At 34.4% G+C, this 26,193-nt stretch overlaps 1 protein-coding gene across 4 annotated transcripts in view; it reads right to left on the bottom strand.

Moving 5' to 3' along the window:
- The window catches only part of ncoa2 (nuclear receptor coactivator 2), a 218,537-nt gene that overhangs the window by 34,848 nt on the left and 157,496 nt on the right, over positions 1-26,193 (bottom strand). For all 4 annotated transcript variants that reach the window (XM_056451064.1, XM_056451063.1, XM_056451065.1 and 1 more), the window contains exon 12: positions 7,877-8,075. In XM_056451064.1, the coding sequence (XP_056307039.1) occupies positions 7,877-8,075 (199 nt within the window). The remainder of the gene's footprint in view (positions 1-7,876; positions 8,076-26,193) is intronic.

Raw genomic sequence — 26,193 nt, 5'->3', positions numbered from 1 at the left:
TTTTATTTATTCATTAATTTATTGTATTCATTCATTCATTCATTCATTCATTCATTCATTCATTCATTCGTATATTTATTGTATTTATTTATTTATTCATTCAATCATTCATTTATTAATTGTATTTATTTACTGTATTCATTCACTCATTCATTTTATTTATTTATTTAATTTCCAGCTCAACAAAAAAAAAGTCCTTGAAAAGAAAGGAAGAAAAACATGTTTGAAATACTGTGAGAAAATTCCTTGCTCTGTTAAAAATCACTTGGGAAATATTTGTAAAAATAAATAAATAAATATATTTGTAATTATAATTGAATTTATTAAAATAACAGAATTTCCAACAGAATTTTCTCCGTCTTTACTGTCACACGATCCTACAAGATTGATTTTAATATGATGATTTGGTGGTAATTTATTACCAATGATTATTGGTTCTTAGTAACTATTATCAATTTTGAAAACATATTTTTTAAATATTTATATTAATATTATTCAAGACAAATGATTAAAGACAATGCTTCATCATTTGTTTGCATGCCTGAATAAAAATTGGTCTCGAAGGTATGCCCTTTGAGCAATCAGAATGAAACCTCTTGCGTTTCTTTTGTATTGTTCCCTTGCTGCAAGAACATTAAAATCTTGGAGTCTTAGAATAACTTTTAATCCTGACAATATAATTCAAAGATTAATTAATTAGGCAATTTAACACATCATTGGTGAATAAAAGCATACATTTTAGAAAAAGGAAACATAAAATAAATATATGAAAGAATAAAAACTTCTGAAAAAGTAATGTCTGAAAAAATACAAAAAAATAATAAAAGACTGGCTTTTAGTATATATATATATATATATATATATATATATATATATATATATATATATATATATATATATATATATATATAGCGTTTACAAACAATGGTATAAAATGGTTTCTGTGTAAACATTATAGACAGTACAGTGAACAACTACTATGCAAGTGACAAAACGTATATAAAAATAACTCTTTAGCTTAAGAAGTTGATAGCAATTTACAGTCAACATGCAGACAACTCAAATGATGCAGGAGAGAAACAAGTGTCATGAGAAACTCCAGTTCAGTTTCGGTCAGCCTCTGGGCACACTTCAGTAGTTTCTGGGTGTTTTGCAGAAATGATGACATGTATGTAAAAGCAAAGTGCTTCAGGTTCACTTCGTCTTCGTGTTGGCATAATTCCAAATGTTTTTGCAAATACATCAAGACTGTGATTATATAATGTTTCCTCGACTGACACATTGTGAACAAATGAAGCAAATCAAACACAAAACTCCTCACATTTTTAAAAATGACAGCTCTTTTGGCATCAATGGTTCCATAAAAGACTTTTAAGATACATGAAACCTTTAAAGTCGACAAAATGTGTTTCTTCACACCAAGAAAAATGTTTCTTTAAAGAAACTTTCACTAAAAAATTCAGTTTCAGAAAATCAAAAATGTTTCTTCTATTTATAACCTTTTGTTGTAGTGTTCAAACACACAAACACATGCAATCTGGATAAGATTATGATGTCAGTGCTGGTTAAAGGTGACATACGGTTCTTTTAAAGGTAGCTGATTACACAACAACATACTCAAGGCAAAGCTCAAAGTGTGTTACATTAGTCTAATCTTCTTACATGGGAGATCATGAGGGTGTGTGTGTGTTTGTGCATAAATGTAACAATGAGGCAATTATATGACTATTTGTATACAAGGAAGCATGCCTAAGCATATAGATTAGATATGCATTGCTTCATGTTCAATTTAGCTTTTTAGGTAAGATATACAGCACAGGACTTTTGCCTAAGAACTAAGAAACTGCATTGTGTATGTGTCAATGGCACTTTGCAAAGAAACACTATAGCACACACCTGCGCAAACACAGTCCTGTACTCTGCCATTGTTGTTTTGGTTGTAACAAACTCATGCGTGCTTGTTTACTGAGCAGGATGTGCACGCATACAAACCATGTCAACATTTTCACAAACTCCTGTTTTTGTAGTTTAGTTTACACAAGATGGTAACAAAGTTTTTTTGAAAACTTGCACATGTTTTCAATCAAAACCAAAATGCATTATGTTCCTTCATCCTCCATCATGTTGTAAATGAAAAGAAAAAAAGAAAAAAAAAACAAAAAGGAAAAAAACCACAAAAAAAAACAAAGCAAAAAACATGTTTATAATATTTATCTTTATCCACCAAAAGTTCTTTACATTTAAAAAGGAAAGCCATCAGCAAATATGAAAAAGAGAAGTTCATTTATGCCATATCAGCCCTAGGGGTGTGTGTGTGTGTGTATGTGCATATGTACATCTACATGTGAGAGTATATATCAGAGTTTCTGCAGGTTTCACTAAGTTAAATTTAAGACTTTTTAAGACACTTTTAAGACCCTTATGAATACAATTGTAGACTCATAAAGGGCTAAATGCTATTGAATTTTTCAAATGGTTCAGGGGGAGTAGATTTTTATTGGCCCTATCAAAAAATAAATATTATAATTTAATATATTTAATAATACAATAAAAAATAATTATACAAAATTAAAGATATTTCTTAGCACAATATTTTATATATTGTGTAAAAACAAGCAATCTCTGCTTGTATCCATACACTTTGCTTTCCAACATAAACATTCTTTAAAATGAACAAATGTTCTACAGTTTAAAAATATAGTAAATTAAATCTATCCACAATAATCTGTCCAGGGGTGCGTTTCCAAAACAGCGACATAACTCGCGTCTGAACTATCATAGTACGATGCATCGTTTAGGAAAAGAACGATGTAGTGAGGAGTGTTTCCCAAAATCCATAGTTTCTGTCGCAGATCCATCATTTGAACCACATTAATTATAATGTAAAATGCCCACAATGATGCTCTAAACGGGGTGGTAAAAACTTCTTTAGAGAAGAACCCCATAATTTATTTGTGCAAATTATATTGCTTTACATGCACATACATTTAAAAAAATTTAAAATCCAATATTAATTTTGTCACTTTATTAACTTCCATATTAATTGAAATATATGTAAATGGCACATATAGGGCCTGTGTTTGCTTTACAAGTATTATTGAGAATATTCCATATTCTATTCTAAAATATAAAATCACTTACAAAAGCTAACACGTATTCTAATATCATATATAAATCATATAAATAAATAAATAATGAGGCTATTTATTAAGAAATGAAATTTAATATTTATTATTTATTTGGAAATAAAAAAAAAAAATCCTAGTTTAATACTACCACTGCAGAAATGTTCTTACCAACAGGCCCATGCCATATACAGTACAGATACTTCATAAATAACCTACTATAAATTAAAAGCATTAACGTATGCTATATTTTTTGTTTTCACAAGCTTTGGAGACGTATCGTAAATTTCCGCTTTTAAATAATAGATCACCTATAGCTTTCGAATAAGTCACGGCTATGTTCAAAATGACATCAATGTTGTCAAAGTGCACTGCCAAGGTTGTGCAATTGTAAACATGAAGATCGCTAAAACTGAACTGTAAAAATACTTTAAGAGCAAATTACACCTAAGAGAGATGACTTTAAATGTTTCTTTTTTTTTATAATTCCAAGTTTAAATGTTAGAATGTTCAAAACAAATAGAGCATAGGGGGATAACGGAATAGAACACAGCCAGGAACTATGTTTCTAACTACAGCTCCAGAAGAGTAGTTGCAAGCATACAAGTTTGCGACGCAGTTTGCGAATGTTTGTTGGAACGATGGATTTGGGAAATGTCAAATCAACGAACTATGTTGGTAACGACGGAACTTGCGACCTTAGTTGGCTAACGATGGTTTTCGGAAACGCACCCCTGGTTGGTGTCCTCAGCAGTAAATACATGGAGCACTTTTAAACAAATGTTATTGTAAGGAAAATAATTAAAGCATTATGATACATACAGTTTAAAAATCACCTTTTTAAACAAAAAGTTAAACGTTTTATTGAGATGAATTGTTGGTGATTGTATAAGTGTTAATGGCCGGATTGGCTAGCAATAACTGAACAAAGAAAAATTAAGATCTGTTTAAAAAAGATTTTAGACCCACAACACAATATTTCAGTAAATGTAAGACTGTTTAAGACCCAGCGGAAACCCTAGTATATATAGGTGCATGTGCAAATGTGAGTGTGTGCACGTAAATGTGGATTTACTTTTGTGAGTGTATGTATATTGCATGTTTGAGTGACTGTGTATGTATGTATGTATGTATGTATGTATGTATGTATGTATGTATGTATATCCATGTGTGTGTACTTGTGCGTTTGTGAGTAAGTGTGTGCATGTGTGACTACGTACATGTGAATAATGTGAGGTTGTGAGTGTGTGTATCTGTATGTTTAGGTGTGACTGTGTGTCAGTGTGTGTTTGTAGGACTCAGCAATATGACAAAAATAAAAGTATATAGTTTCATATTATCATTTATATAGTGGTATCACAAAATACATTGTTTACGGTAATAGTTTTCATAATTTAGATTTAAATGATCATCAATAATATAATTACAACACAAATTATTTTACATGCCATTACTGGGATGCAGACAGAAACATAAATATAACAGCATCGTGAGAAAGTTGCATTTTATTAAGCAATCCTTTTACTTTGCATTGTTACTTTGCACCCGTAAAGTGTTTTATATTTCATTAAAGAGCCCCTATTGTGGGTTTTTGAGAATGACCTTCCATGCAGTGTGTAACACAGCTATAAGTGAAGTGAAATATCCAGCTAACACCTAGTTCACACTACAGGATTTTAAACACTGGCAGATCGCTGTGCTGTTCACACTGCATGACTTGACTTTGTGTCTTTTAATCTGTGTTCACACTATACGACACTACGTAAATGATCCACAAGAGGGGGGTCACACACTGCAAGATCTGACAACAACTAGTTCCCCAACAGCTCAGTCCAGCTACCAAACCACAGCCAATGAAAGGTTGAGGGAGGAGTCGTCAGAAAAAGCTGAACACTTGTGTGCTGATGACATCACTGACAGCGTTTCAAGCTTTCAAGGAAGCATTTAAAAACATCGTCAATCAGCTGATGCATCAGCGGAACAATCGCTCATTTGCAAGGTTTGAGTGGATTGATACGCAGAGTTTTTAATTTTTGTAATTTAATAACTCTTCGAATGAAACTAACATATCTATAACACTCTGACGTTTCCTGAATATCTGTGTATTTCCTTCTAACATTCTTATTTTTTCAATTACAAAACAGTAAAGAACTGAGCATTTCTACCTTTAATTACCATATTGGTCAAATGACTGCATGCATGCCTGCTACTTTTCGCTGTGACTTTAAATATGCGTGCATTTTTTTACCTAGCAACTTCCTGCTAACATAAACATAACTTTCTGATAGCAAAAACATAAATTTTCCTCGGATATATCTTTCAAAACAGCATATTCTGTGCAGGGAAATAGCTCCTGTTTGAAAGTGTAAATGAAAGCGAGGCCCAGAACTTTGCGTGTTCTAGTATCTTAACTACATTTTTATAGGCTGTATTACCAAAAAAGATAATATTTTTAGGGTAATGGTGTCAACACATGTGATGACAGACATTCATAGCTTAATTTGAATATCTCAATAGAAGCTTGGAATGTAAATATGACATGACAATATGGTGTTTTATATGAGAACGATCAGAATGACCAGTATGGTAATTCTAATAGTTACAGAATGCTAGTTCCCCTGTTAATATAGCATACTCTCGTGTCTGTGTTAACGCAGAATGAAGCAAGTGCATCGATGCCCATTCTGGCCAATCACAGATGTTTCTGTTGAGCTCCTGAGCACACAGGCATTCAGCTCATACTGATATGATCTCTCATTGGCTGCAGCTCGTCACTACATCTGACCATACGTGAGGTCGAGTCGGCGGACTGCTCTGGAATAATCAGCATGCTAGATATTGGATTTCCGTCTGCGAGGTGTCGGCGATGCTTCAGCGAGCCTCTTTAATGCGTTGTTCAGTAGTTCGCACATTAAGACTAGCGAGCACCGTGCACCCGCAGACTTCTTACCGATCACAGCCCGATCTGTCGGCGAGCTCGTTAACTTCCAAATCGGGCTCAAATCAGGGTTAAATCCTGTAGTGTGAACTAGGCTTAAGGTTTAAATGTGAAAGTGGACAGTGTTTAAAACTATTGATTCATCTATAAGAGTCGACTAGTGCTTCAAATGAATCATCTTGATAACGAGTCTTTAGCCGTTTCGGCGTTACGAAACATAAGCCCTGCCCAATTGTTGCGCGCACAAACCCGGGAAAATTGAAACCTGCAGTCTCGCCTACTGACACAGTAGCAAAGAAAAAGAGGAAGACAAACAGATCCCAGTTGAATCAAGTCATGAAGGCGCTGTGCTCAGCTGGATATTATTGGATGTGTGAGGGAAAGTTAGTGTTATTTTCTCTACCCAAAGATGAAACTGTGAAGAGTCAATGGTTTATTTTTGCAAAAATACCTCAGCATTATAGCCCAGCCTGTGCTGTTCCCATCCTTTGTCTGCTTCTGAAATCTACACGATTACAACGGGAGATTCGTCGGCCATTTGTTAAAGGAAGGATCAGAAAAGGCTACTGATGCATAAGACTTTCACAGAGCTCGATGGGAACTTTATCAGTACACAGCTCAAAGATCAGCTTCTTCCTCCATTTCACAAGTGTAAGTAAATGGCTGTCTCCTTATTTTCTCTATCTTGCAAATGATGTATTTAATTGTGTTTTGTTACTTGTAACCGAGTGTACTGTATCTGGTTAACTCTTTATATTCTCATATCGCGTCTAAAGCCACGTTGAAAATGTGACGCGTGCTGCTTTGTTTACGTATTTAAATGCATTTGTGAGTTCATGATCTACTGCAATTTGTCATTGCTATGGCCACCATCAGCTGTTCTTACAAACGTGCAGCGGTCAAAGTTCAGAATAGTTCAGCTTTTGCCGCTGTGTGGAGTAATACTGAATGTGTGTCATGGTTAAGAATGGAGCAATATTCTGGCGTTCAACTGCACTGTTTTAATGCACTCATGCACACACAAAAAAATCCGGGAGACTCAGGGGGTTAGGTTCGGGGTGAGGTGTCTGAATAACACTGTTGAGAACCGGGTACTGTGTACTGTGGTGTTAGTTAGGGCTGGTTGAAATTATGGGAGATTTCCAGGATAAATAACAAAATGGGTGGGTTGCAGGAGATGGGTCTGTAATACGGGAGACTCCCGGGAAAAACAGGAGTGTTGGCAAGTATGCTCACACATACACTATGCACTCTGACTACTTCAATACTGTTGATAAGCCGTTCTGGGCATTTCACTGTCTCGCACTGAACGCTGTCGACCAATCGCAACAGGCGGTCATTGGTCCAATAAGCGCAGATTAGCTTTATGCTAAGGAGGGGTTTGTGAGTCACTGGGATAATTAGGTAAAAATAAATGCATATTATAAGACAATAAAAGTGTTTTTGACCTTGCATGCATATCCGCATGTTGTTGGAGACCGTTAAAATCAAAATATAACCCTTTTTAATGTAAAATGGGGACTCTTTAACATTTACTTGATGTCTACATATTGAATCAAAATTTGCCCTAAAGTTGTAAATAAAAATATGATCATATAGGAATTAAATATGATAGGAATATAATAATATAATAAATAACATAGAAATGAGTGCATTTCTGAGCACATACATTCAAATAAGAGAAACATTATATGTGGTCAACATATATATATTAACTATGTGACAATTGAATTTACATTAATTGTAGTATATTGTGGCATATATTGTTATCAGGAAATCAGATGATTGTGTGTGTGTTGTGTGTGTTACTCACTCTGTTGGCTGACTGCAGTCTGCAGTGCTCTCTGCTGTTGAGGACTCATGTTAGCTCCGCTCTCTCCTGTCATCTGCAGGATGTCATTGATGATTGACTGCTTGTCCACAGCAGAAGGCAGAGACACGGGCCTGGAGTCAGTGAACAGGCCCGGCTGACTGTTCTGAAGATCATCCAGGATATCATCCAGCTCACTCGACTGCACACACAACCACAGCTCATTAGCATTTTCACCAGGCGCTGAATTCTAGAGACCAGTCAAACAATACATTTAATGTTTTAGGCAAAATGATGAGCCCTCCAAAGAGGTTCGTATTCTTTTTCAAATATATATTTTTCTTTCAGTGCTGTTTAAAGGAGAGAAGAAAAATATTTTACATAAGTAATTGATAGTAACTAATGTCTTTTGCCTTTGCCATGATGAAATATCAGTTTCTGTATTTTATGATTCACAAGTGTTTTCCGTCTATTTACGGTTGTGAATTGCATTATGTATAATTGCTTGATGTGTGCTTTGTTGACTTTTGATGTCGAAATTTCAACTCTACACTTTAACAAAGTGAATTTTAATGACCTTTTTAGTAGATTGAAATGATACAATGCATAAGAAATAATGTATAGAGAAATAAGTCTGTAAAATAACAGAAAATGTACTGGCAGTTTGTTACAAGGTTTTTGTAGCATAATATACAACACCAATCCAGACAATATATTAGGGCTGCATGATTAATCAAAAAAAGATAACGAACTCAATTCGATCCTATACACAATCTTAATGTGATATGTGAAGCATATCTAAGTTCGGGAGAAGCATAAATGCGGTCGCACAAGTCTTCGCATAATTTTAAATACGTACCTCCAAATGGTGTTAAAAGTGTCATATACTGTATTTGCAAGGAAAATTTCACCCACAAATGTAAATTTCTGTCTTAATGTAATGATGTATTCGCTGTAACGAAATCACTGCTTGTTTATTACTGAGAGGACGAGTGTGCCTGGCAATGATGTCTACTTTAGTGGACAGAACCTGCATAGGCTGTGAATAACAGTTAATAAAGTTGTAAATAACGTTCAGATCGTTGCACAGATTGATCGTTTGGGAGCCACATGGGAAATATGATTTGCATGTAATTTATTAGTTTTTTTCTCTCAAACTAATGGCAGCCTTGACATTAACCGCACTCGGTAGTAAAAGTGAAACCGAAAGCGCTGAAAGGATCATTTAAATGAACATATCACATTTTAGAGTTATGATTACAACATGCATTTGATGTGCTTGTGTGATGTGTTGTGGTTGAAAATGAATGTTAAACAGTGCGAGTATAACTACTTTAGCCTATATAATGTTTAATTTAATGCAGGAGGGAATCTGGTAATGACAAATGTCTCATTTATATCCCTTTGAACTATTAAGAATGTTCATAAAAGTCACTTTTTCAAACTTTTCAAGGTATAAAGTTGTTGGAAGAAAGATTAAGGTCCCATAATGCAATTCAAAAGCAAAACGAGAAAAAAAACAAATAAAAACATCAATCAAAAAATACGGAAAACTGCTAATTTACTGATTCTTTTTACAGTGTAGGTAATTAGGTTAACTAGACAAGTTTTATTAGGCTAAAAAATCTTAAGGGGTTGATAATATTGAATGTATTATTTTTTTAAATAAACTGATCTCATTTTAGGCAAACTAATATATATATATATATATATATATATATATATATTAGTTATTAAACTTTATATATATATATATATCCAGAATTAAAAATATATTATAGGAAACACTGTGAGGATTCTTTAGCTCTATTAAAAAGCACTCAGAAGTATTTGAAACAGTATTAAAATTTCTAATAATTTAGTCTTCAACTGTATTTGTAAATAATAGCAAAAATAGACAAAAATAACATTACAAAATAATAACAAAAAACTGGGCTGGCTTGTTAGACGCACATCAAGAGTTTCTTGTATAATACACAGCACCCGGCATAGGACGATAATCGGTTTTAAGGTTTACCGCGATTTGGAAAAGCAAAGGTTTTAAAACTGCAAAAATGTTCTGTTATACCGTTCCTTAAGTACACATAAAGGTTTTTAATTTATTTTTATGTGTTGTAAGGAAGTCTGTGTTTCTGAAACTAATGAACCTAGCAGAAGTCAATGATTTATTTTAATTCAATGGTGAAAAAATTTTTTGTTTTTTTAGCAAGACATTTAAAAAAGAACTTATTTTAGAGCAGTAATCAGTATACTGTGAAACCATGCTATTTTATCCAAGGTTATCATACCGTCACAAACTTTTACACACCACCAGCTTTATGACTTAAAAAAAACTATTTTTATACTTAACAAATATTAATTTCTTTCATCCAGAATACAGAGAAATCAGCAATATTGTGAAAAAAATACATGCAAATTACAGTCAATGTTTTGTATTTAATTTAATCTAAATGGTTAGGTCATTTTATTAATTTTCTGAATTTGTATTACCTAGACTTCAGTGTCAAATGGTCCTTCATAAATCAGTATAATATACTGTTGTTGACGCTTCATCATCAACAATTACTTGTGCATAACTTAAAAAAAAAAAACATTCAGTACTTAATATTTTTAGGCAAATTTTGATACATTTTGTCCTTTCAGGATTCTATTATGAACAGAATGTCTGTGTAGTACTTACTGAAAAAGATTCAGAACTATTTTAGTAAGATTACAACAGACTTACTTGACACTTTTAAACAAAATAATACATCTTAATACATTAAATACATCTTTAAAAAAATCCCAAAACACTTGCTAAAAATGCCAGATTTTCTATAACAAGAATTGCATTGTAATATTGTAAACTAGTTCATTCATAAATTTTTCTTCAGCTTAGTTCCTTTATTAATCAGGGGTCGCCACAGTGGAATGAATCGCCAACTTATGCAGAATACGTTTCACACAGCGGATGCCTTTTCAGCTGCAACCCTGTACTGGGAAACACCCACACACTCTTGCATTCACACACGCACTCATACACTATGGCCAAATCAGTCCATCCAATTCACTCATAGCGCATGTCTTTGGACTGTGGGGAAACCGGAGCACCCAGAGGAAACCCACACCAACAAGGGGAGATGCAAACTCCACACAGAAATGCCAACTGACCCAGTCGGGACTTGAACCAGCGACCTTCTTGTTGTGAGGCGACAGTGCTAACCACTGAGCCACCGTATTTCCTGTATTTAAATTGCAGTATTTCCCAATGCAGCAATATTTGCTTGATCAAATAAAAAGTGTGTACTATGTATGATACAGTCACACAGTTATATCTCAAAGTCAGGTGGATTTAGTTCTCAGCAGGGAAATGCTGGAGAGTTCGAAGTCTGCTTGCCGAAACACACCCCTCTCACACACACAAACACGCACGCATGCACGCACGCACGCACGCACGCACGCACGCGCACACACACACACACACACACACACACACACACACACACACACACACACACACACACACAGAGGGCTGGAATCTAGGACACACTTCACATTGAGTTAAAGGAGGAGAGCTGAACACTCCTTTTGCCATGGTTTGGTTCCCATCTTTAAACCCCACACCGCTTCTCCATCAGCGCAAGATGCTGCAGACGCAGGCAGGCAAACACACACTCTGCACGCAGCAGGACAATAAATACACCATCGATCCGACTCCACATTCTCTCATGTCTTTCACAAGCTTTATACAAATACTTAATACTTCAAAATCTAAATGCGCACTTGACCTTAATGCACTGAAGTAAGAATTCTTAAGAATAAAAAAGCTTTGTAATAAATGCTCTCTATGAGATATATGTGCAAATATGGTGAATTGGTTTTACATTAGATTAGTCAGTACCCAAGGCAAACTATTGTGACAAATTAATTTAAAGATTATGGTGCAAAAATGAGCGCACACTAGGGCTGGACGATTTGGCCTAAAATCTAAATCTTGATTAATTAAATGTTTTAACTCGATTACGATTACTGGAAGGCTATTTTATTTGTTTATTTTATGTTTTTGCCCTCATAGTTCACTGACAGGTTTTGTACACTAAATATGCTCACATACCACAAGTAAGATATTTCTGAATGAAGGGTGCGTTACTTGATTTTAAAATAATTGAAGGAAACACACACTATCTATGATTATTAATTTCCCATCAACACTGAACAACTGAAATTAAAACACATTGCCTAAAATGTGGCTCTGCGCCATCCACAGTCGTCACCGCTACTAAATTGACCAATCACAAAGCTTGCGCTACTCGTCGTTGTAATGTTTGAGTGCATTTTTTTGAGCGGTGCGCAGGTATGCGAAGGCTGCGTCAGACTGTACACATGCCTTTGGCAGAAGAATAATATCATAATAATATAATGAGTATAAGTCATAATATAATAAGTAGAGATGTCCCGATTAGAGGTGCGTTTCCGAAAACCATCGTTAGCCAACTAAGGTCGCAAGTTCCGTTGTTGCAAACATAGTTCATTGCCATTTCCCAAATCCATCGTTCCAACAAACATTCGCAAACTGCGTCGCAAACTTGTACACTTGTAACTACTCCTCTGGTGCTGTAGTTAGAAGCATAGTTCCTGGCTGTGTTCTATTGCCAGTTTTCCCCGATATGCCATATTTGTTTAGAACATTGTAACATTTAAACTTGGAATCATATATCTATCTATATATATATATATATAAGCATTTAAAGTCATCTCTCTTAGATGTAATTTGCTTTCAAAGTATTTTACAGTTTTTACAGATCTTAATGTTTAATTGCGCTCCCTTCGCAGTGCACTTTGAAAACATTGATGTCATTTTGAACACAGCCGTGGCTTGAAAGCTATAGGTGACCTATTTTTAAAAAAGCGGACTTTATGTTACATCTCCAAAGCTTGTGAAAACAAAAAGCATACGTTAATGCTTTTAATTTATAGTAGGTTATATATATATTTCTGCAGTGGTTTGCATGTGTCAAATTATAAAAGTAGACTTTTCAAAAAAGTTAAAATAAATAAACAATATCCTACTTAATAATATTAATAATCACCATTATCATTGTTAAAATTCTTATTAAAAGTAGGATTTTTAAAAAAAATTCCTATTAAATAATAAATATTACATTTCATTTCTTAATAAATAACCTCATTATTTATTTTATTATATGATTTATATATGATAATAGAATATGTGTTAGCTTTTGTAAGTGATTATATGTTTTAGAATAGAATATGTAACGGCCTCAAAAATATTTGTAAAGGAAACACAGGCTCTATGTGTCGTTTATATATATTGCAATTAATATGGAAAACGAGTGCATGTTTTTATCAAAACTAATATTAGATTTTATTTTAAAAGCGTGTTTGTGTAAAACAATATAATTTGCACAAAGAAATTATGGGGTTCTTCTTTAAAGAAGTTGTTACCTCTCCGTTTAGAGCATCATTATGGCTGTTTTACGTTATAACTAACGTGGTTCATACGATGGATCTGCGACAGAGAAACTACAGGGTTTGGTAAACACTTGTCACTACATCGTTCTTTTCCCAAATGATGCATCATACTATGATAGTTCAGCCGCAAGTTAAGTCATTGTTTGGGAAACGCACCCCAGGTTTTTTTGCCCTTGAGTCCGAGTCCGAGTCATTTGATTTTGTGTATCTACCGATACCGAAACCCCATCTGATACTTCTATAATACATAATTTTTTTTTTTTTTTTAATTCACCTCATTTTAACATTCAACAACTCTGTTAACAAACAGAGCACTTCTGTGAGGCAGCTAAAAAATAAAATATAGTAAATTTATTAAATATATATATATATATATATATATATATAAATCTAATATAAAAAATAGCACCTCAACTTAAAAAACCTGGCAGGCAATACCAAGTTTACATATCTCACAGTCTGCAATGGCAATGTTGTCGTCATCAACTTATAATACCTCCAAACCGCAGACATACTCGCACTTTCTGCTTCAAGCTGCTTCCATGTTCTATACATATATATTCGAGTCCTGATCGGGAGGTAACGTCTGATTCCGATCGAGTCTGAGTCTGAGTAACCAGGCTCGATTTCCGATCACGTGATCGGATCTGGACATCCCTAATAATAAGTGTAATTCAGCCTTAACAGAGCGGGGTCACACGACTCCACACATGGCAGGGGAAATAATTGAAAAAATTGACCTGGAAAAATTTGATCGATTATAGGTTCTGAATGTTGATTTCGATTACTTGTTGATTAATCGCCCAGCCCACACCAATTAATGTGTTCGTAAAATGAATGAATGAATGAATGAATGAACAAAAATATAATTGTAATTAACACAGAGTGTTATCATGTTAGAAACAATTCCATCTCTAAATATTTTTAAAAGTCGTTTGAAGTCTTACCTGAAAGAATTATGTGAATGTTTTGTGTAAATTTTAATTCGTCATATTTTTATGTGTGTGTATTTTTGTATCTGAAACTTTTTTGTTGCCATTTTGGCCAGGACCCCCTGGTAGAAGAGATGTATATCTCAATGGGAAATTTCTGGTAAAATAAATGATAAATAAAATAAAAAGGGGGCTAAAACTATTAGCATCTCAAAATTTTTTAAATTAAAATCATAATTTCTCAAATTATTACTATTAGTATAAGTATATTATATATTATGTATAGTATATTACTTTAGTACTAATACTATTACTATCTTAAAATATATATATTTTGAATTTAAACGCTGCTTTTATTACAGCCAAACTAAAATAAGCCGTTTTCCGAAAGACACAAAAGAAGATTTAGCAGAAGATTTATCTCAAAAACAGTATGAATTACTGTGAAAATATCCCTGCTCTGTTAAACATCACTTTTCATGTTTAGAAAAGGAATTAAAGCTTCACAGAAGGGCTAATAATTTTGTCTTTAACTATACAGTATATTTATACAGTTGAAGTCAGAATTATTAGCCCCCCTTTGAATTATTATTATTTTTTTTTTATATTTCCCAAATAATGCTTAACAGAGTAAGGAAATTTTCACAGTATGTCTGATAATATCTTTTCTTCTGGAGAAAGTCTTATTTGTTTTATTTCGGCTAGAATAAAAAAAAGTTTGAAATTTTTTATGAACCATTTTATGGTCAAAATTATTAGCCCCTTTAAGCTATTGTTTTTCGACCGTCTACAGAACAAACCATCCTTATACAGTAACTTGCCTAATTACCCTAACCTGCCTAGTTAACCTAATTAACCTATTTAAGCCTTTAAATGTCACTTTAAGCTGTATAGAAGTGTCTTGAAAAATATCTAGTCAAATATTATTTACTGTCATCATGGCAAAGATAAAATAAATCAGTTATATTGAGTTATTAAAACTATTATGTTTAGAAATATGTTGAAAAAAATCTCTCCGTTAAACAGAAATTGGAGAAAAAAAAATTAACAAGAGCTTATAATTCAGGGGGGCTAATAATACTGACTTCAACTGTATATCATTCACATGCATCAAGAAATGGATAAAAAAAAAAGAAATCCCCATGTACTCAGATGTACTGCCGGCCACTGTTGTATGTGAAATATCTGCTCAAATGCATTGAAACATTTTCTTTTCTGGTTTAAGTCCAATTCCGTCCTACCAGATAAAAACAACACATTTTCTGAGCAGTGCGTTTCAGATAAACAGTGTCGACTCGAAGATTCAGAACTGTACTTTTGTTTATCTAAACCTGTCGCCATCTATCAGACGAATACTGCGTGCAGCTTCTATTAAACCACAATAAATAAAAGTTTAATCAAGCCTGCAGCACACAAGAGCTCTATATTTGGAGATAGAAACATTTCTGCAGGTTAATATATGGATTTGAGGTGAAAGGCAGTTCTGCGTCTCTCAGTAAACACTGAAGTGCAGTTTAAAAGGTCCACTAGAGGGCAGCACACATGAAGTCTCTATTACACACGCAGAACAGCACAATACACACTGATCAATCATTTAGAAGATTCCAGAGCAGCTCCAATACATCTTCACAGCTAATGCAAGACTGCAGTTAACAGCTTTTCTTAAGTGTGGGTATGAAAATCTATATTTTATTAGCTGGAATGTATGTGTATATAGGGTAACACGTCACAATAAGGTTATATTACACTGTAAATAAAGCTGGGATCCACACAATCGATATGTGTTGGGAAAACTAAGAAATTTACATAATTTATTATTATTTTACAAATTTAAGTAGATTGTACATAAAACATTTAAGTTGTCACCAAAAAACAAACAGAACAAACTCAAGATTTGTGTTGTTTCAGCTCATTTTAAACAAGTTCATGTTATTTAATGTATTTACTAACCTGAACAAACAATTGATAATACATTTATTGGGATATTTTTTCATTTATGTTAACTTTAGTTAATGGAAATAAAGTTGTTTATCATTAGATCATGTAAACCTGCAGTGCATAAACCAAGATTAATCAAGATTAATTGCTTTATTAGAATTGATTCATCAGAAATGTGTATATGTAATAATTTTATATCATATTTTTAACATTGTATAATGTTATATTAAATTTATTAATTAAAAATAAAATGTAAAACTGATAATTGATAAAATGATCATTTGTATTAGATATCAATAATAATTTTTTTAAACATTTAAACTGTTTCTCAAATCATGTATATTCCTTATACAAATACAAGCTTTTTTTGGATGCGATTAATCATTCAACAGTATATTTATTAGTTAGTCCATTTGTATTTAATGTATAATCGCAGGCTATGTCGTATATATTCTACATGTTTTACATTTTATTTTTTAATTAAAAATTTAATATAACATACAATGTTAAAAATATTATATAAAATTATTCTATAATTAATGATAATATACAGATACATATATATTTACTGTATATGTGGATTGCACAAAGATTGCAAAAATGTAAAGTAATTTAAATAATGTTTCATATTAATTAGTGATTTTATGATTTTCTACATGGATTCAAATTTTACATTAATGAATTATAAATGCTAATATATACATTTTAATGCACTCTACACTAATATCATATATTTACAGTGCATTGAGCTTCACTTTTTCCATATTTTTTTTTGTTACCGCCTTATTCCAAAATGGATTAAATTCATTTATTTCCTCAAAATTCTACACACAATACCCCATAATGACAATGTGAAAAAAGATTTTTTGAAATTGTTGTAAATTTATTTTAAAAAAAAAACCTGAAAAATCACATAAGTATTCACAGCCTTTGCCGTGAACCTCTAAATTGAGCTCAGTTATATTCTGTTTCCACTGATCATTCTTGAGATACTTCAGCAGCTTAATTGGAGTTCACCTGTGGTCAATTCAGTTGATTGGACATGATTTGAAAAGGCATACACCTGTCTATATAAGGTTGACAGTGCATGTCAAAGCACAAACCATGCATGAAGACAAAGGAATTGTGTGTAGACCTCCGAGACAGGATTGTCTCCCTTAGTCAGGGAGGTGATCAATAACCCAATGGTCACTCTGTCTGAGCTCCAGCGTTCTTCTGTGGAGAGACAAGAACCTTACAGAAGGACAACATCTGTGCAGCAATCCACCAATCAGACCTGTATGGTAGAGTGGCCAGACGGAAGCCACTCCCCACCTGGAATTTGCCAAAAGGCATCTGAAGGACTCTCAGACCATAAGAAACTAAATTCTCTGGTCTAATGAGACTAAAATTGAACTCCTAGGAGTGAATGCCAGGCGTTACATTTGGAGAAAACCAGGCACCGCTCATCACCAGGCTAATACCATTCCTACAGTGAAGCATGGTGTTGGCAGCATCATGCTGTGGGGATGTGTTTCAGCAGCAGGAACTGGAAGACTAGTCATGATAGAGGGAAAGATGAATGCAGCAATGTACAGAGACATCCTGAATGAAAACCTGCTTCAGAGTGCTCTAGACCTCAGACTGAGGCGACGGTTCATCTTTCAGCAGGACAGTGACCAAAAGCACAGCGCCAAAATAACAATGGAGTGGCTTCACAACAACTCGGTGAATGTCCTTGAGTGGCCCAGCCAGAGCCCAGACCTAAATCCTATTGAACATCTCTGGAGAGATCTGAAAATGGCTGTACACCGTCACTTCCCATCCAATCTGATAGAGCTTGAGAGGTACTGCAAAGAGGAATGGGCATAAATTCCAAAAGACAGGTGTACCAACCTTGTGGCATCATATTCAAAAAGACTTGAGGCTGTAATTGCTGCCAAAGGTGCATTAACAAAGTATTGAGCAAAGGCTGTGAATACTTATGTACATGTGATTTTTCAGGTTTTTTATTTGTAATAAATTTGCAACAATTTCAAAAAATCTATTTTCACATTGTCATTATGGGGTATTTGTGTAGAAATTTGAGGAAATAAATGAATTTAATAAATTTTGGAATAAAGCTGTAACATAAAAAATGTGGAAAAAGTGGAGCACTATGAATACTTTCCGGGTGCACTGTATATGATATGATATTAATATAGGGAATAATACAGGGTACATTAAAATAAATGTATATATTAGCATTTATAATTCATTAATGTAAAATTTGATCCCATGTAGAAAATCATTAAATCACTAAATAATATGAAACATTATTTAAATGACTTTATATTTTTGCAATCTTTGTGCAATCCACATATACAGTAAATATATATGTATCTGTATATTATAATGTATCTAAAACATTAAATTAAATACACATTTATTATTTCAGTAACACTTTAGTTTAGGTCACAATTCATGAAATTAACTACTGGCTTATTAGCTGCCTATTATTAAGACATTAACTGTTGATTAGTAGTTATAAAGTATGCATCCCTAATCCCACCTAATGCCTAAACCCAACTACTACCTTACTAACTATTAATAAACAGCTAATTAGTAGTTTATTAAGCTAGTAGTGTCAGTTCACGGTTTGTTAATACCATTAATTGTGACCTAAACTAAAGTGTGACGATTATTTCTATATACCATGTAAAACGTATTTTGTACTGCATTCATTTATTCTATTTAATCTGAGTCCGCTTCACTGGATTTGGAGTACACACAAGGTCATAGGTCATAGATCAGAAGCTGTATATAAATCTGTGAGTTTGTCTTGATGCTGTTTCTGCAGTGTAATGAAGCTACTCTGCGCTTCTCTCCTGCTGCTCATTTCATTGTGGAGGAAAAGAGCTGCACAAACAGGATGTGAGCGAGCGGAGAGGAGGAACTGCTTAATGAGGTCAGTCTCCTTGTGTAGCGCTTTTCCCAATCTCTCTCGCACACACACACACACACACACACACACACACCACACACACACACACACACCACACACACACACACACACACACACACACACACACACACACACACACACACACACACACACACACACACACACACACACACGCGCAAACACACACACACTTGTTCGAGCGCCACCTGTCTCTGGCTGCCCTCTTGAATCAAACCTGCTGCTGATTATTCACTGTCCAGCACCTCACAGGCTGCTGCTTACAAGCTGCACTTACACTAGTGTGTTTTCCTTTTAACGCGCTGTTTTAAAATGAAAACGATCCTCATCTATATTGCGGTTACCACTACAATCTACATTACTCAATCAAAAATGCATGTCAAATGATAAAAGCAGCTATTGCAAAAATAGTTCAAAATGGTAACCTACAGAATTATAAAAACAAAACTATAATCTTCTTGATATTCTTCTTGATATATAAAAAGGGAATACCTAAAGTGTAATAATTCACACCATTTACTACTGGGGTATTATTAGGATATTAGCTGTTTAATAGCACTTAAAAGATTATCTTACTTTACATCTCTAATCCTACCCAATACTTAACCCAACTATTACCTTGCTAACTGTTAATAAGCAGCTAATTAGTAGTTTATTGAGCTAACAGTCTTAGTTAATGGATTGTCAATTATACGTTAAAATAACATGCGACAAAAAACTTTTAAGATGACAGCAGATCTTTTAACTGTTATCTATATTCAGGGCAAAACAAGACAGAAATGTGAAAATGTGAAAGTAACTATAATTAGGGCATGTAAGCAGCGAGTGTTTCACATTCTACGTTTTTTTTAAAAACTCTGACAGTTGGAGAAGCACTCGCAGCTGAGTGTTTCTAGAAGAGCGCTGGCGTTTTCAGCTGCGTAAAAACACCGCGTAAAAACACAGCCATTATAGACCATTTCAATGTGGTAAAGTCATTGGCCCATGCACATTTCCTGCTTGTTGTCAAGCTGTTTCATAACTGTAACAAAAGCCAATTCAATTATAACTTAATATTTAAACCTGTCATAACATAACTTACCAATTTGTGTACCTTTTGGGATCCTGTGATAAGCTGTGATAATTAAAAATGTAAAACTGGAAATACTGTAGGACCATTGTTATTGTTTACATCCTTCAAAATGGTCTATAGTAAATAAATGTATATAAACAGTTAGTGTATAAATCACTGATTATAATAGTATTCATTATAAACAGCATGCATTTTAAATTGTGTTGAAAGAAAATGTCACATTTAAGTTGTCCGCAAAATTAATTTTCTATTCAGATCATTTCTTATAAATCATGAGCTAGTATTCACGCAAAACATCACCACAAATTCTAAAACTGGTCAGGATTTTGTATCCATGCTTGTTTGTTTGACTGCAAGCTGTGATGTGTAAGCAAGGTGTGGTACATTCATCCATTACTTGTAACCGTGTGTAGTGCATCAGGTTAACGTTAACTCTTTATATTCTCATATCGCGTGTAAAGCCACGTTGAAAACGCGACGCGTGCCGTTTTGTTTACGGATCGTCAGCTGTTCCTACACGCATGCAATGGTCAAGTTTCAAAATAGTTCAGCTCAGGTTCGAGGTGAGGTGTTCTGTTTTTGAATGTTATGGTGTTGTGTCCTCTGAGGAGGAGGGGAATGTGTGTGTGTGTGTGTGTGTGTGTGTGTGTGTGTGTGTGTGTGTGTGTGTGTGTGTGTGTGTGTGTGTGTGTGAGAAAAGAGCAGGTAGAATGTGACAGGCTAGAAGATCTCCTCGCCAGTTCTTGGAGTTTTTGCTCAATAAAATAGTTAGTCGTCAGTATTTTCAAGTCCATCGTCTGTATTTACATTCACCCACTGGCAGCCAAAATCCAAGCCTTACACTATGAAGCGTGTATGCACGGTGACTACTTTTATATTGTTGATTAGCTGGGCATTTCACTCTATCTCGCGCTGAAAACTGTCAGTGTCGACCAATCGCAGCAGGCTGTCATCAGTCTAATCAGCGCAGATTAGCTTCGTGCTAAGGAGGGATTTGGGAACAAATGAATCACTGAACGATTCATATGGGAGTCGCTGGGATAACTGGGTAAAAATAAATGCATATTATAAGACCATGAAAGTATTTTTTGACCTTGCATGCATATTAGACTGTTGTTGGGGAGCCTTACAATCAAAATATGACCCTATTTCATGTATAATAGGGGCTCTTTGACATTACAGTGCCTCTTGCCACGCCCCTTTGCTGCGTGGAGTGAATGTGTGTGGTGTATGTGCGTAACCTAAAGCGTTTGTGATCTCACTAACCCGGATGTATCTTTTTGTAGTCTCCAAACTTTGCTCGCTGTAGGCTTTGCTAAGCTAACTCTAAAAGCCAAAGTCTCCATTTGCATTGAACTTTGAGCGTATCACATTCAGAGATATTGTTTATGTTCACACAGCTACATTACACATGAACTAAAGTTTAAAATATGATATTGTAGCGGGCCACCCTTTTAAACATCTGCAAACATATAGTAGCATTTTTACGCTTTAGAAGAGTCAAAACTTACATACAGCACCTATAAAATAATCTGTCATTTTTGGTCAGACAGATATGATTAAGAATTAAGTCGCAGTCTATAAACAAAACATTTTGGCATAAAAAACAACAACATACAAAATGTGCTCTATGCAGTCTCACAGAAATTAGTTCTATATCGCATCACACATTTTTTTTTCAAAATTATTTATTTAATTAATTAATAATAAAAAAAAAATAAAATCAATGTAATGATTATGTGACGGGGCTGAACAAATGAGTGAATGCATGCGGCCAAGCCCTTGTTTTGCTTCATTTACACCGAAAAGCAACTCCAGAATTTACAAACTAAAACAGGCTTTACAGCATTTCCAAAAGTCTAAATTTTTAAGGGTTGAAACTGGATTGGTGTGGATGCCAGGTGTTGTAACGAGAGTTGTGCATTTTGAAATGAAAACACACTAGCGCAAATGTAGCCTCAGCCATCTCATCTTGCCTTCTGCACTGCTCTCTCTCTCTGCTGTGTGTTATGAATGTGTGTGCGTTTGCTTCGTTCAGACAGGAGTGTGTCTGTGCATTAGCATGGACTCTTCACATGCGGATCACTTGTTCTCCTGTGGGAGCCGCTGACGTCAGCCTGATGGGGAGCCAATAGCAGAAGCGCTTTCTATAAGACCTGTGCATCTCTGTCTCAGCATCACTCAGTCAAACAAGCACACATCTTCCAGCAGCATCCACACTTCTGAATGCCTGTTTCTGGATACAGGTAGATGATGAAGGACAGGTTGATGTACTTATACAATACACAACATTCTACCATATATACCAGACTTATTAGATGATATTTTGAGTTTATTTATATTTTATTTCATGATAATATTTTAATTAGGTCTAAGACCGGATTAAGAACATATTGGGCCCTGGGGCTATAACAAACCCAAGGGCCTCATTTATTTTATCGCCTCACAAAAAGCATTTTTTTCCGTATTATTATTATTATTATTATTATTATTTTGCTAATTAACATTTTATCTAATTTTCCACTATTTAATTTATATTTAATTATAATTAATGTTTTCTATTTTACTAAAGTAGGCATACAAGCATACAAAATCGAACTTAAATTTTAAACAGGCTGCCAAAATCACCAAAAAATAAAATAAAATAAAAACCTTTGCAATAGTAAATACTTTAAATAGGGCTGTGTTTAAAAACTTTACTTTAAACTTTAGCTGAGCAGAAATTCCCAAAATATCTTTAAAATCCATTCTTCTAATTTCCCATTTGGTCAGTTACAGAAGGTTAGCATGTTGTGTTCTCCCCAGATATATTGTCTGATGAAAGCCAGTGGCAATATTTTATTTCTTTTTATTGCTCTTTTTATAAAAGGGAAACAAGTAAACATGTTACTTAAAACATGTATTTTCTTGTGATAGAAAAAATGCACCATTTTGTTATTTATTATTATATATATTTTATATATATTATATATTATTATTTTACTGATTTGATTGCACACTGTCTTGGTCTAATTATTTGAGGGCAGGATTGCGTGGGAGCACGGCTGAGACAGTGCTTTAGTTATGAGTCCATTATACAGCATGATTCCGCCTATACTTAATAACGGATACTGTTTGAATTTAATTTTCTGTTCTACGATGTGCTTTTTTGGCCTACTTTTGACTAGACTTTTGCGGAAAATAAGGGATTGGGAAAAAAAACGGGACATCTGGTCACCCCTACTGTAGACTAAAGGCTGATTTACACTTCTGCGTCAATTGCATGTATATGCTCTGGCGCAGCCTTCATGTAGTTGCATAGCCCTCGCTGTTGCCGTCGCTGACGTGCACCTCTTTAAAAAATTTTACTACACGTCACAACGACCGTAGCACAAGCTCTGTGATTGGTTGGTTTGATAGCACTGACAAATGTGGGTGGGATTGAGAGCCGCATGAGCCCGATGGAGGAATTATTTACAAATGTCAAGTCCGATGAAGGAGCTTCAGATGGAGACTGTCGTTTTGTGTATACCTTATGATTAAAGTTGTCGCATGTCCACCGATTCCCACCTCAAAATGAGTGCGTTTAAGCCACTTGTACATTAAGGCAGCGTTCAGAAAAAACAAAACACCAGCGAAGAAACTCGACACAGACTACTGTCAGCCAGTGTTTCGGAAGTGTTATTGCAAAGCAACACAAACAGCACGAAGAAGTACAAATGCATGGCAACGCGCAAAGTATGCGCCATGGGTCGCGCCGATCACTCGACGTAGAAGTATAAACCAGGCTTAAAACAGGGCTTCTTGAAATACAGATTGGGCTACAGCCACTCCGAGCAAAAGTTTAGCGGCGTCACTGTTTTTGAACATCAGTGAAAGGAATTCCTCACATTATTGGCATGCGAAAGCTTAACAGAGGCATTTTCCGGTGTCATAGTGCAAATAAATTCTTCAACCAATCAAGGGACCCCTCCTTCCATGGGCTCTGAGGCTTCAGCCCCACCTAGCCCTTATAGTAATCCAGCCCTGATTAAGTCAAGTGAACTGTTGTGAGCTTAGGTGAACTCTTTGGTGAGTTGGTTAAAACCAAAAGTTTGGTGTTGATTTTAATTAAAGGGGTATATGCACAGCTAGTGTTTCTTTCCAAACTGATAACGGTTAATGTGACTTTTTAAAATTTTATACAGTTCCTTATACAGCATCGATGTTGTAATGTAATTAAAGTATAAACAGTTAACTAGACTTCGCATTAGCATTCATTTAGTTGTTGAAGCATTAACAGAGATGAAAAGCCGTTTACACGCGCATGCGCTCGTCAAAATCGGCAGGTTAGCAAAGAAATACCATTAAAAATAATGGGGTAAAATTAATTTTCATATTTTAAAGACATGGCAGGGGAAAATGTAATTTAATTCAAAGCTTCTTGTACATTCTGAGACCCACTTTATATCGTATATCAATCAGGCAGTTAAGATCACTGATTTTTAAAGAAAACAGACCTTAAATGCGGCGATTTTGTAATGGCATAGAGTTCACCGGAAGCGTTTGACCCTGGTTACCGAAAAAATAAAAATTCTTCTGTATACTTTTGCATATACCCTATTACTTAAAGGCTGAAACTGTAAAATAACTATAAAATAAAATAAAATAAAATAAAGCCATATTACATGTCTTTGTAGTTACTTTAATAAAGTTCTTGCTAAATAAAATTATTCATTTAAAAAAATGTATAGGGCTCAAACTTGCATTTCATTGTACAATAAATAAAAATGATAACTAAACATAATATTTTGGATGAAGCTCAGCCTGCCACACATAAGTTACTGCTTGATATCTTATCACACACACACACATGCACCCAAGCATGTATGCACGCACACGATACAAACAAAATCTGAAAGACTTTTTCAGGCCTCTTAATGAACAGAGTTCATAAATACTGAAAAAAAAATTTAGTGTTGCATTATAAGCTTTAAATACATGACTATTGTATTATAATAATCATTGTAAATATTTTCCTATGATGCCATGAATATTCTATTGGATTCACAAGATCATAACCTTGTATATTAAATTGTAATTTTACCTTTAACAAAGTTCAGCTACTTTATCTTTGACTGAAGTTCAATTAATTATAAATGGCTGATTGTGCTAGGGCTATGAAGTGTAAACTTTCATTGTTTGTTGAAGTACCAGTGCTAGTGTGATGGGATGAGGGGCTGTTAGCCATGTGTCTTCAGGAGTGCGAGAGGTTACAGGGTTAATAGTTACACAGAGGAGCCACCGATGAGGCGAGAGTGACACTGTGGGACAGTGTGTGTGTGTGTGAGTCTGTGTGTGGGGGCAGATTAGAGCTCTGTAAGGGGTGATGAAGTGCACAGAGGAGTGACACCCTATCCTGACTCACACTTCCTGCTGCACCTCAGCAAGAGCATCACACTATAACACACACACACATACACTTACAGGAAAAAAACAAACCATGACCGTCACGAAGAGAAACACTAACATTATTATACAAGAGAATACAGAAAAATCTAGAAATGCTGCTAACGAGCTGCTCTGCTGTTTGCTTCTGCATGCTAACTGAATGGAATGTAAACACGTGGAATGTAAACATTTGGAATGTTCTAAATATAGCAGGCAGCAACAAAACTGCTCAACACTGCTGTCTAAGTATCACTGAGATACTGAGATGGTTTTATTTCTCTAATACATGATTTGCATTTTGAATTGTAGTACTGTTAATTTTGTTTATGTTTATACATTTTAAACCATTTTATTTCCTTTTTTGTTATTTTGTACATATAAACTAATATAAATAAACTACTGTAACAAATAGAACATAAAAACATATACCTTAGCATGTCATAAACATGCAAACTGAGCAAATATTTAGCTAACAAAACTAATAAAAAGTACTTGGTTAACATACATAAGGTAAGCTATTGGCATGTTGTTAACAGCATAACATGCTAAAAACTAC

The sequence above is a fragment of the Danio aesculapii genome, chromosome 24, assembly GCF_903798145.1.
Source record: "Danio aesculapii chromosome 24, fDanAes4.1, whole genome shotgun sequence".
NCBI lineage: Eukaryota > Metazoa > Chordata > Actinopteri > Cypriniformes > Danionidae > Danio > Danio aesculapii.
This window is presented reverse-complemented; position numbering and strand designations above follow the sequence as displayed.